A 12,490-nucleotide genomic window follows, 5' to 3' on the forward strand; every position below is an offset into this window, starting at 1 on the left:
AAATATAACTAAACAAAAACTTTCGTCAATACGATAAAGATTTTAAATAGCTTTAAAATCTGACCTCTACGTTTATACCAAAAGTTTCGCAATGCTTTGCGGCATCAAATTTCAATTAGTTTGAGCTCCTTTGAATTTTCCACCGACATTGTTACGCTATATTGCTCGTATAACTTACCGGTAACTTTTCTGCAAAGTTGCAACTGCACTCTCTGTCCACTCTGTTGCAGAAGTTTAATGGCTTCAGATAGTGGTTTGTTGAGGACGCTTTCACCATTAATACTCAGCAGCTCATCCCCTATTTGCAATTTGCCACATTTTTCAGCTAAACCACCTTAAAGAAAAGATCATTACGTAGCTACTTATCATTTCTTCAAAAAGAAAGCGTATTCTTATGAAAGTTCAGACGCTTATTTCGGAAAACTATTTTGAAATTCTATATTCATCATCATCATCATCATCAGCCGTACGACGCCCACTGCTGGGCATAGGCCTCCCCCAAGGATCTCCACGACGATCGGTCCTGCGCTGCCCGCATCCAGCGGCTTCCCGCGATCTTCATCAAATCGTCGGTCCACCTTGTAGCGGACCTACCCACTGAGCGTCGTCCGACACGTGGTCGCGACTCCAGAACCCTTCCGCCCCAGCGGCCATCGGTTCCACTGCCACTTCAGCTTTGCAATTCTATATTCAAAATAAAGAAAATATTTGAATAAAAATAAATAAAAAATAAATGGTCTTACCTTCAACTAACCCACTCAGTAATACAGGCTGATTCACATCTTCACTACCAGCTATCGTCAGCCCCAAAGGACCATTATCATGCCTTATTAACTCCACAGTAAACAATGCAGTGCTGCCATTCTCATTACTGCCGTGACTACGTTCACTTTCTTTGGCACTATTATTTGGACTGTCCGTATGATGTCCAGAATCTTCCCCACTATGTACTACAGCCTTAATTTCTATATTACTAAAACTCTGCAAAGACAACTTTGCATTTTGTCTATGAATGTTAGACCAGTCTTCAGTTAAGTCACGTTTTCTAATTTTCAAAGTTATTATATCGTCCGGCGAGTTCTGAAGTATGTTGAAAGCAGTGTCCTGAAATTCAATTGGACGGAGTAATAAAGACAAGTTTACAAGTGTTCGTGAAGTTCACAAGTTATTCTAAAGACTCGAAACCTCAGAACAGTTTGGAGCCGCAAATCAGGCTCTTATCTTTAGAATTTCAAGTATTGTGGTGCAATACTTACCAAAGACAAGTTGTGTAAAGGCTGCCCGTTGATGGCAAGGAGTTGGTCGCCTGGAGCCAATGCTCCGCTTCGATGTGCCACTGACCCTGGTTTGATGTCCGATATCACCATTGGCTCTTCATTACTCAACAGTTTTTGTTTGCATCCTTAAATTAAAATACCAGAGTTTAAAACTGTAGGGTAAAATTCCGAATATCTGATTCTTGGTATGTAATTAAAAAAATAATGATTTTCAGAATAGTTAAAAACATCAATATTGTTCTTAATTTCTTAAAAAATAAAGTGAGAATTAATAAAATCGATATATTTTGATAATTTAACAATTTTTTTTAATTCTTAGTCGGATTACTCACGAACATGACCTCAGATCAAAGCAAGCCATATATTTTCTCACCCTTGTTTGTTAACTAACAACCGCGAAGGTAATTAGGACGATGTTAGTTTAGGACGTATCAAACATGAAGGAAAGCTGCGTAAACAGATTCAAAGATACCTGTAATAGTCACTCCAAGACCCGCCGAAGTTTTTGCAAGTTTCACATTGAAAACGCCACTAGATGCTTCTATGGTATTTGGCATACTAAACTCAATATTAAGGGTTAGGTACTTCTGGTTATGTGAGTCATTCCTTCGCTGGAGTATCTCGTTGGCAACGTCCATTGTCAGGTTTTCATGACCATTAATAGACATTACTCTGTCTCTGATTTGTAGACAGCCAGATCTAAAATCATCATATTTTCAAATTATATTTACATACATATTATTATTAAACTTATATGACAAATTGAAAAATGATATTGCGTAATTTTAAATAATGTTACAGAACCCATTTTCTTCCATTTCACAAACTATTTATTCCATTTTCCCGACGAGCGAAAATTTGATCCAGCATTTGCACTTTGCCAAAATTTTATTAAGTCTTTTCATTTTCCAATTTCAAATGAAATGACCTTTATGCTCTCTGGAGTCTTCACAATTCTATGGAGCAAATTACCTATTTGGGCCCTTTTAGATGAAGGTATTATAATAGTAGTGTCCCTTGGTAGTACTGAACCGAAATAACATTCGGATTACAAAAGGACTCCATTAACAAAAGTCAAAGGTATTGTACATTTTTGTATCATATTTTCCGTTGAAAAGAATAGAATATTGATAGAAACGTAATACGAAAACTAAAAAATGCTTTTAATAAAGACCGGTTTCAATACTCCCTATGAAATTTGTTTTGGTTTGGCTGAAAAAGGATCACTAATTAAGCAATTACCATGTATTTTTTTCAAAGTAATCAGCCAACAGAAATCCCAAAACTTAAGGGGAAAACAGTTTACAGTTTCACCCATTGCTGATAAGTGTCTGATTAATCCATCTGGCTGATATTAGTGATTCTCAGACACTTACTTAGAAGATAGGCTAATAGTTAGGAACTTACAGTTAAAGAAAAGAAGCTCATGACTGTTTTTAATTGGGGTAATCAGAGGTTCATTCAACGCATGATGAACTAAATACCAAGTTTAAGTCTCATCATCCTCCTAGCATTATCCCGTTTTTCACAGGGTTCGCTTACCTAACCTGAAGATTTGACAGATCCGGTTTTTACAGAAGCGACTGCCTGTCTGACCTTCCAACTTACAAAGGAAAAACCGAATGTAAAAGGGAATAGATGAAGGAAAAGACTAAGAAGAGCTAACATGGAATAAATTAAAGAGAAGTCTGACTTCTCTCGTGTCTTATGAAAAAGTAAAAAGAAATAGCTACAGATGGAGAAAAATGTATCATACTATAAAAATAAGAGCGTGTATTTGAAATGAAGAATGAAGTGTCAATCAATCTTACCTGAATGCCGGCGATTGCGCAGCTACATGTGAAATGACCAGGGCTCCATTCTCCTCGTGTACTGCTAACCCAGAACTCTGACCAGGTGGCACCTCTAGTTGAATGTTCAGCGACTCGGTCCTGCAGACGCCCATGCTCGCGTAGTTTTGTTGACTGTCTATGGGAGTAAATAACCCTAAGGTTATTTCAAATTGAATAATAAAATTAAAATATGTGATAGTGACAATTGCGTTAATCTCGCGTCGTCGCCCACGGCAAATGGCACCACTGGAAACGTCTTAAATCAATATTAAAAAAAAAAGAAAAGGGAAACAGTGGTTCCATCTGCCGTAAGTGACAAGTATCTCGTTTAGGCGCGAATACGAGGTTTTGTTAGTGGGAGTTATGGCCGACAGTGGCCTATTGGCTCTTTAACAATACAATACAAAAACTCTTTATTGTACTTAAAACGTATTAAAAATACATTATTATAATCGATCGTCCAGCCAAGTCTGCATGACAACCGCGCCGCGCTAATATATTGCTAATTATTTTTATATTGTTATTCGGAAGAATTTCAAAGAATAGAAGATAATATTTTACTTTTTAGAGAGTGTTTTTTCCGTAGTCGGGTTTTAGTTTCTAAACTTATATTTTTTTGATGTAACTTATTATGGTTTCCTCAGATGGCATTAACTACTTGGCCGGGTTTACCACAACTACGGTGTCCATCCCACGTCACTCATTGTGTGATAATCCTAGTGCGTGTACTTGCAAATTGTTGCATTGTCACAAGCCACAAGACTACTTGGATCAGTAAAGAAAACTTTAAAAGGAAAAATTATAAAATACTTTCGGAAAATGAAGATTTTTCTATTCGTTCTCAAAAGTATAATGCCAGAAACTTTGAGTACAAAGAAATAAGTTACTTAGTTGAGACCAAATCCTCTCTGCTATGTGATGCTAGGATGTGAATACGTAAATACTTTGTCTGCAGTGTACAAGAAAACAAAGTTTTCTCATCAAATTAAAGTTGTGTCTACTTAGCAGATTTTATGAAGCTGCTGAGGCAATCGTGTTTAGAACTTATTATAAAATCTGACCTTTTTAACCCTTTCACAGACAAAGATCATGGGTCATTGATGGTTCATAATTGGTAATATGACACCTTGGAATCGGAACGTCATTAGACGTTCTGTCCTTGAACGTGTTAATATAAATTTTAATGATATAGAACTTTTCTTACATACATAACACATACATAAACAGCCTATATACGTCCCCTGCTGGGCACAGGCCTCCCCTCAATCAACCGGAGGGGGTATGGAGCATACTCCACCACGCTGCTCCAATGCGGGTTGGTGGAGGTGTTTTCACGGCTAATAGCCGGGACCAACGGCTTAACGTGCCCTCCGAAGCACGGAATCATCTTACTTTTTCGGACAGGTAATTCAAGCCTGAAAAGTCCTTACCAAACAAAGGACAGTCTTACAAAGTGATTTCGACAATGTCCCCATCGGGTATCGAACCCGGACCTCCAGATCGTGAGCCTAACGCTCTAACCACTAAACCACGGAGGCTGTTCTTACATAAAATGACAAAAACATTAAACCCTTTTGAAGTTACATCACTATCTGAAGAAATAGATCTCTGTACACATAACACTGGCGACAAAATAGAGATGGGTCGAATCAGGTATATGTTTGGCAACATAATGGCTAAATTACAATGATATCAATGATTTACATTAAAATATGAAACTCTAAGTAAATCGTGACACGCAGAATAAAATGGGTGTCAAATGAAAAGAAAACATGATAAAAACCGACAATTTGAAAATTCCATCATCAATATTCACGCATATAATAAAACTCAATCAACACATCAATATAATATCCAATTGACTGATTGATATAATACATTATTTAAAGATAAAATTGTTTTTTAACCGTTCATACAAAACCGTTCATATAAAAACGTTTGAGTAACAAGGTGGTAAGCATAATTTATTACATTGTAATTAGGTTTCAGCATTGAACTAGTAACTTCAAACTTCATCACAATTAGAAACATAGTTTCAGTTCTATCGTCCTCGTTATAGCACATAGCGTTAGACTTCTGTACATTACCCAACCCTTTCAAACTAAGTTAGTTAATGAGGTGATCAGTCGACAACTACGCGTAACATCGTAAAAGTTTAGTTTGTGGTACTCATCAACGATAGAACCAAATAGACGCTTATACACTCTCACATACATAAATACAAATGCACTTATTTTGTTACTGACTTATTATCGCTATGATTACTTCTACTATTAGACTCGCATACACTAAACTCGTATACTCACACATTCATATTGCTACTTAACACACACCCTTCGCTCTAATACTTAGATGTAAGTTTAATTTTAAGTTTCCTTTGGCAAACTATGCGTCAACATCACATGTACCCATTTTTTACGGTTTCCCAAGATACAGGCTCCGCCTAGTTTGGGAACCTCTGTTCATTTGGATATATTTTTAATATAAGTACTCCTCCTATTTTATGCGCCTCATTTGAATTGTTTTCTGGTAATAATAACAATTTTCATTTTCATTAAAAATGATAATATAATCATCACTGACTACTACTAGGTATGGAAATAGGGACAAAAGCGGCGCTGTTTTGTATTTGGCTCACTCCAGCCTTTTTTCTTTTTTTTGACGAGACTAATTGTAGTTTTACCTCAGATAGTATTAAGGCTGCAATTCACTTATAGAAGGATCATATAAATTCAAATTCAAAAATATCTTTATTCAGTAGGTAACATAGTTACACTTTGAATCGTCAATTTTTACATAACGAACGTCTCATCCGCCTAAAACTACTACAGCTTCTCACGACCTGTATAGCCGGGGAAAAGCAGCTGCAAGAAAAACCTCGGCACAGAACCCTAGACGTTCTTTAAAAAAAAATATAAGTGAACAAATATCACTGAACACTGTCAGACGGCATCTTATATCTGATCTATTACGCAGAACGAGGGGTTAAAAAGGCCACTTCGAAGCAATTCATTTAAAAAAGCAATATTGCAATTTAAATTTTGCGCTTATCTATATATTAAATCGCAATATTGCTTTTTTAGATGAATTGCTTCGATGTGGCTTTCGGGTTCTGATAACAGCCGTTTGTCAGTTGTCAGGAGTCTAGAGTTTGGATCGTCGATGGTGGTACTATAATGTTTTGGGACTAATTAGCATAACACAACACTGATCCCTAACTAGAGAACTAGCCACAATGAGGACAACAAAAGTGTCCTAAACAAATAAGGTTCTACCCGTATTTGAGCTGATTTCAAACGGAGCTGACAAGCGAAAAAAAATACGTAAAGCGTGGGTTTGAAATAATGAAGCTATATAGGTATACTTATAAATGGAAATAGAGCGTAAAATGGCTTAAATATCTAAATGTAGTCACAATTTTTCCAGAAATAATATTATGTTAAAAAAACGTTCTAGACAGAATAGATAAAGAAAATATAATAAAACAAGTGTTGAAGAGTTTCAACGCTTCTTTCATATTCTTCTTATTTCATAATTCATTCATAAAATCATAAAATCTTGACATGACTCATGTAACGACTAAGTACTTATATCAGTAAATATTATGCAGGACCAACGGCTTAAAGTGCTTTCTGGAGTACGGATCATCTTACTTTCGGACAATCAGGTAATCAGCCTGCAATGTCCTAATCAAACCATGGCGTCACAAAGTGACTTTTGTGATATGTTCTCGCCGGGATTCAAACCTAGGACTTCCGGATCATAAGCTCAGCGCTCAATCACTAGAAACGGAGGCAAGCGATTATGGAATAAGAAAATGAAAATCAGAGTTTGTTCGTTAAAAACTCTTTGCTGTGGAATATTTAAGCGATAATTTTGCTGCTGGACAGGCAGTTTGATGATAAAGAATTTGGAAGAGATAAAATAGTGAAATCCTGGACAGTTTGAAATACGTACAGTAAAATCACTCCAAATAAATATAAGAATTTCATATAGCATGAAAATGTTTAATATAATATAGATTATCTGACTTTGAGACAATTTCGACCTAAATCTTCTTGATTAGGAAATTAAGTTACTTGTCCTATAAATTCAGGGTCTGTGTTTGTCGCGTGTTGCTAGCTTATATTACCAGTAATAATATTATAATTTATAAGGTGCTCACTTTTTTCTTAATTACTAATTAAAGTTATTGTATCTTACCGTATTCATCCTGTAATCCTAGTTTTGGCATCGAGCTCTGCCTGTAGTTCCTTTGCCGATGTTTCTTTGTATTCAATGTCGATGTGCCCGATATGGAGTTTTCTAGAACAATATATAACATTATTTTATCTTATTGTTTCACTATTGTGTCTGGACTGCAAGAGGTGAATGTGTTTTGAGTAAAAATGAAATGAATTATTTTATTTCAGACCTAAATCCATTTGTTGGTAACAATGTGAACTTAAACTATCCTACACACAGATTACACGTTCATAAGAACTGCAAAGTTGCTATTATTTACAACAGCATCCTCCTGGTAAAATATCTTGAGGACGCATGCATCTTCACCCAAAAACCGAGAATAGGACTATCTCACCTATCAACAATGGGTTCCAGGAGACTTAACAGGGATGCCATTTGCTTCCGTACTATAGCGTTAAACCCATCAGTGGACGCTTCTGCAAACATCCCCGATGCACTACAATACAATAAGTATTCTTTTCTCCTCTCGTATAGGTCCGGCCCACTATAAGCCGCCAAAAGCTTATATAGCGACTGCATTAAGGTAGATAATAGCCGGAATCGACAGCATAACAGGCAAGAAAATGTATGCAGTTGTATAAACGCTACCTCAGTTGGTATTTTGTTGGTTGTGCAACCACTAACGACATACAATGGTCCCGATTCATTAATTTTATTTTAAGTTATACCTGTCATTTTCTTATCCGCCGAAAAGGAAAGGGACGGATGATTGACAACTGTTAATTTTAAAATGAATGAATAATCCGGGCGAATAAAAAAGGCATCTCGCTCATATTATGCAACTCGTTTGACGTGTGCTGTCAACTTAATTATGTCTGGTTATTGACATTGAAATTTTGGGAGGGTCTTTTAAATACCTGCCTAAAACTTTCATAAATTTTATGCCTGTCGATTACCCGTCTCTTTCTTTTTCAGCTGATAAGAAAATGACAGGTATAACTTAAAATAAAATTAGATGGTGTGTACAGGAATCAGCGCCATTACCGTTAGCATTTTAGCATTATTGTAAGCATTTATTATTTTGTTGGTGGCGCAACTGAAGTCTACCTATCCACGACTCTGGTCTTTGACCCGCATGTGCCAATTCAGCAGAGGTTTGGACGTGAAGATAAAACAGCCTGAGTTACTAAAACTATAATATTAGCCTGGATGAAAGCCATCAACAGTCATAAAGAGCCATATTCAGAGGAACTACTCTAGAATTAAGTCTACACACATGATCCCGTATATTTTATTAACACGACTTGAGTTAAACTTGAATTAATGTCGGTATCTCGGAAACATATTAGTGAGAACATTACAGACATCAAAACTTAAGTCTTTTGAGTTATACGACCAAAGTTTGATGTTCATACGTTCGAACTTATTAGAGAAGCGGTGCAAGTCAAAGGAGATACTGAACACCATCTAATTTTGAACGTTTTGGAATATTATTTAAGACATAAGCACATAAGATCACATGTTGAGGCAGGCAGAGTCCACGAAATTCCACTTAATACGTTCCTGGCACGTCCTTTGCAACCTCCACTCTCATCAGAGATTCATGTTCGTCGATTTAGAGTCTTGAATTGGGTTGTGTACTAGGTTCAAAATAAATTATGGAATTCTGATTACTAAATAAAGACACATCTAAAACTAACGAAAAACGTTTTTTTTTCTCTATTTAATCAAGAAAAACGTAACAATAAGTCCGACATTTTGTTACATTTTTCTATGACGTCACAGTGTGCGTTTTGCGCATACAAATTACATAGTCATTTCGTGTTTTGACGTTTAGTAAAAAGTAACTGATTTGACTAGTTCGAAACTAGCCTATTGTCTTTTTTTTTAAATATCCTAAAATTAACCTGTTTTAGCTTGAAACCCACCTGTTAAATTCATTGCAGCGATCGCCGTATCCAGTTTTGGTTATTGTCAGGTAGTAGATGTAGCATGAATATCGAATAATTTTATTAATCGAATAACTTTTGTGTTTGAGTTAAACACGGTGTGATCTTTTATTTAAAACGATTATCTGATAAGGTGACATGGAATAGTTCCTGGCTCGTATAATAGGCTACTTGACAACCTAGTCAAATAAGATACTTTTTACGAAACATCAAAACGAAACTTTTCTTGGGAGTTTGTATGGAGATACTGTCTTATGACGTCATCAATAATCGATCAAACGTCGTACTTATTATTACATAATTCTTAAATAAATCGAAAAGTAAAATGGAATTGACTTTTGATCATCTTAGACTGGTTTCTATTTCTAAACTAGCATTTTATAATTTATCTTAACTCAGTTAAATACCCTATTGATAAACACCATAATAAACGTCTTTGCCTTGCACCGACCTATAGTTTCTTCAAGTTGGGTTATTCGGTACAAGTTCGCCAGAGGCTGTCGAAGAATTAGGCTGGTAATCATTATATTCTAACAACCCCTAACGATACCAACTAGCAATCTCGTTCGCTTCCAAGTAAGCCATTGATTTTGCTATTATACAAGTTCAACTTGTTTGCGAACATAAAACTGTAATTGGCTTTAGATAAATTAAAAACTTTCTGAAATAATAAATTTTTGTTCCTATTTCTCGTGAAGCCTTTACGAGTCTGATAAGACAACTTTATCCTTTACAACGCGCATGTCTGCGTACTTTGAAAGCACGTGTAACGTAGTAAATCCAGGATCGCTGTTTCCAAATAACTTTCAGACTACTTGATGTAAAAGCTATTTTGCAACATAAACCTTGTTTTATGTCCTAAATAGATATAATATACACAAACCACGTCTAACTTCTTCCTTCGTATAAGGTCATTGACCGAGCTCATTAAAAATTGAAATGTCCCTTACATGGCTCATGTAGCTACTACATACATGTTTCATTTATAGCACACAACTTCATTAATAAAATATTTATTGTCACCAAATTCTAGTGGTCCATGCCATCATCGGGTTTCTTCTCGTCGCGGGCCAAGCCCGCGGCGGGGAGACATCCTCGGGGCTGAGCCCCCTTGATGTGGCTGCGCTCGCCGCCCGCAAAAACGGGCGTGTCACGAGGTTTGGGACACGGCGGGCGATAACGCCCCTCCGTGAGCCCGATGTTGTCCTTCCGTGGAGCCGCTAGCGAGGTCGAGCCCACCGGGTGGTTCCCCATTGGGGGAGGCCCAGTGAGCGCCCGTCAGCTAGCGGTGGTGTCGTGTCCGGTGTGTAGCTGCTCCGTCGCCGGGGCAGCTGGTGTCGAGTCGGCTGGAGGGGGGGGAGAGGACTGCTTCCACTGCCACTGGAAGTGTCAACTCATCCCCCGGGGGGTGGCCACGATCCTAACTACTCGACGGGGAGTCCATGCCATGTCAGTATCTCATTCGAATAGTTGCCAGTTCGGCGCCTAATCGCGCACTGAGGAAGGTGCTGTCAACGTCGCTATATTAACAGTAACTTTGCATCCTACTTTTTGAGCGCTGTAGTAGTAAAACTATGCAATAGTCCCTAAACAAAAAGATTAAGTACCAGTACGGTCACGAGCATTAATATGTATACACTTTGGTACCATGTCACATTAACTTTTTTGACAAATTGAACTGTAAGTCTCACTAAATGTCAAATATGTTAGTGCGACAGAGTCCTAAAGTGGGTACATTATATTGCTCATGACTGTACGTGTACCAGTGCACTCTCTAGATGGTAACATAGAATAAATACTACGTATAGAATGGCAACTCTTCGCTCCCCACCAGCGTCTGAGGTAGATTTACCTCACAGCGACGGTAAGCCACCACCTTCATGGCGGACTTAGCTTAAGTGAGCAGTAATAGACATGACAACTTTGTCACCACAAAAGAAACGTCTTTTCTTACCTCGAGTATACCTTCCACACTGAGCAATAACATGCCTTGGAGCTACATGGAGTCTGGTAAATCCTGGCTCGCTGTTCTCCAAATAACACATCACTTCTTCAGCCGTATAGTTGTTGCCTTCGATCACGTGATCGTCAAACGCCAACAGCTGGTCACCAGGATGCAAGGCGCCACATCTGGAAGAACAATTTTGCTTTACTAAGGTACGTTCATTGTATAAATTTACGCCTCATGATCAGCCCATTAACGTCCCCACTGCTGGGGAACGGGCCTTCCCTATGGATGGATAGGGAGATCGGGCCTTAAACCATCACGCGGGCCCAGTGCGGATTGATGGTTATTAACGACTGCTAATGCAGCCGGGACCAACGGCTTAACATGCCTTCCGAAGCACGGAGGAGCTCGAGATGAAAACTTTTTTTTTGTGGTCACCCATCCTACGACCGGCCTTTGCGAAAGTTGCTTAACTTCAACAATCGCAGACCGAGCGCATTAACCTTACTTACCTTTTGTTTAATCAGTCTTACCTTACTTACATAGTTACAATTTGACGATTCAAAGTGTAACTATGTTACCTATTGAATAAAGATATTTTTGAATTTGAATTTGAATTTGAAACCGCAGACCGAGCGCGTTTACCGCTGCGCCACCGAGATCCTCAACGTTACGTAGTAATACTTTTTTTATTCTTATTCTTAAAAAAAAAACTTACTCACTTGGACTAAAACTTCTATACCTATCGCATAAATAGCAAGACACTTTGTCGTAAAAGTTCTTTGGTCAACGCGCATGACAAATAATTATAATAGTTCAACAAGTTACAAAGAGTACAATCCTATTATGTTTTTACGACATGCTTTAGAAGAAAGTCGGTAAAAAGCATGTCTGTTTTAATTTAATAGTTTCACCTTTGACCACTATTTCACTTGTTCGTAAGTGACTAGTGGACTTATCCTGAAGACTAAGTATAATGCACGATGAAGCGTTTTATTATGTCCTTTGTTCGCCACCAATCCAACAAAGAAGATATTCCACTTAAAATTGAACAGAATTGCACTGGAGGTAAATGTAATCCAGGAACAAAAGGCCTTCACAGTGAGAACAAACTTGTCACTCCCGGCTTCCTATTTCGTAGTTTTACTTATTTAAAGGAACTTTCTTCAGTCGGAGTAACTTAAAGTAGATTAAGTCGATTAAGCGTTAAGCTTGCTAAGTCGTACAGTCTTCCTTCATCTGCAATCAAGGGTCTTAAAGATTCAGCTCGTGCCTTACTTACATCTGAGGGTTTTGTTC

The 12,490-nt window shown here is 37.6% G+C and overlaps 1 protein-coding gene across 3 annotated transcripts in view; it reads right to left on the reverse strand.

The window, feature by feature from the left end:
- Positions 1–12,490, reverse strand: part of LOC126366579 (glutamate receptor-interacting protein 1) — a 347,130-nt gene that overhangs the window by 8,116 nt on the left and 326,524 nt on the right. For all 3 annotated transcript variants that reach the window (XM_050009726.1, XM_050009725.1, XM_050009727.1), the window contains 7 exons: positions 11,198–11,373; positions 7,313–7,414; positions 3,089–3,245; positions 1,750–1,976; positions 1,257–1,402; positions 744–1,104; positions 179–334 (listed from right to left, as the gene is read on the reverse strand). In XM_050009726.1, the coding sequence (XP_049865683.1) occupies positions 179–334; positions 744–1,104; positions 1,257–1,402; positions 1,750–1,976; positions 3,089–3,245; positions 7,313–7,414; positions 11,198–11,373 (1,325 nt within the window). The remainder of the gene's footprint in view (positions 1–178; positions 335–743; positions 1,105–1,256; positions 1,403–1,749; positions 1,977–3,088; positions 3,246–7,312; positions 7,415–11,197; positions 11,374–12,490) is intronic.

The sequence above is a fragment of the Pectinophora gossypiella genome, chromosome 5 (assembly GCF_024362695.1).
Source record: "Pectinophora gossypiella chromosome 5, ilPecGoss1.1, whole genome shotgun sequence".
Lineage (NCBI taxonomy): Eukaryota > Metazoa > Arthropoda > Insecta > Lepidoptera > Gelechiidae > Pectinophora > Pectinophora gossypiella.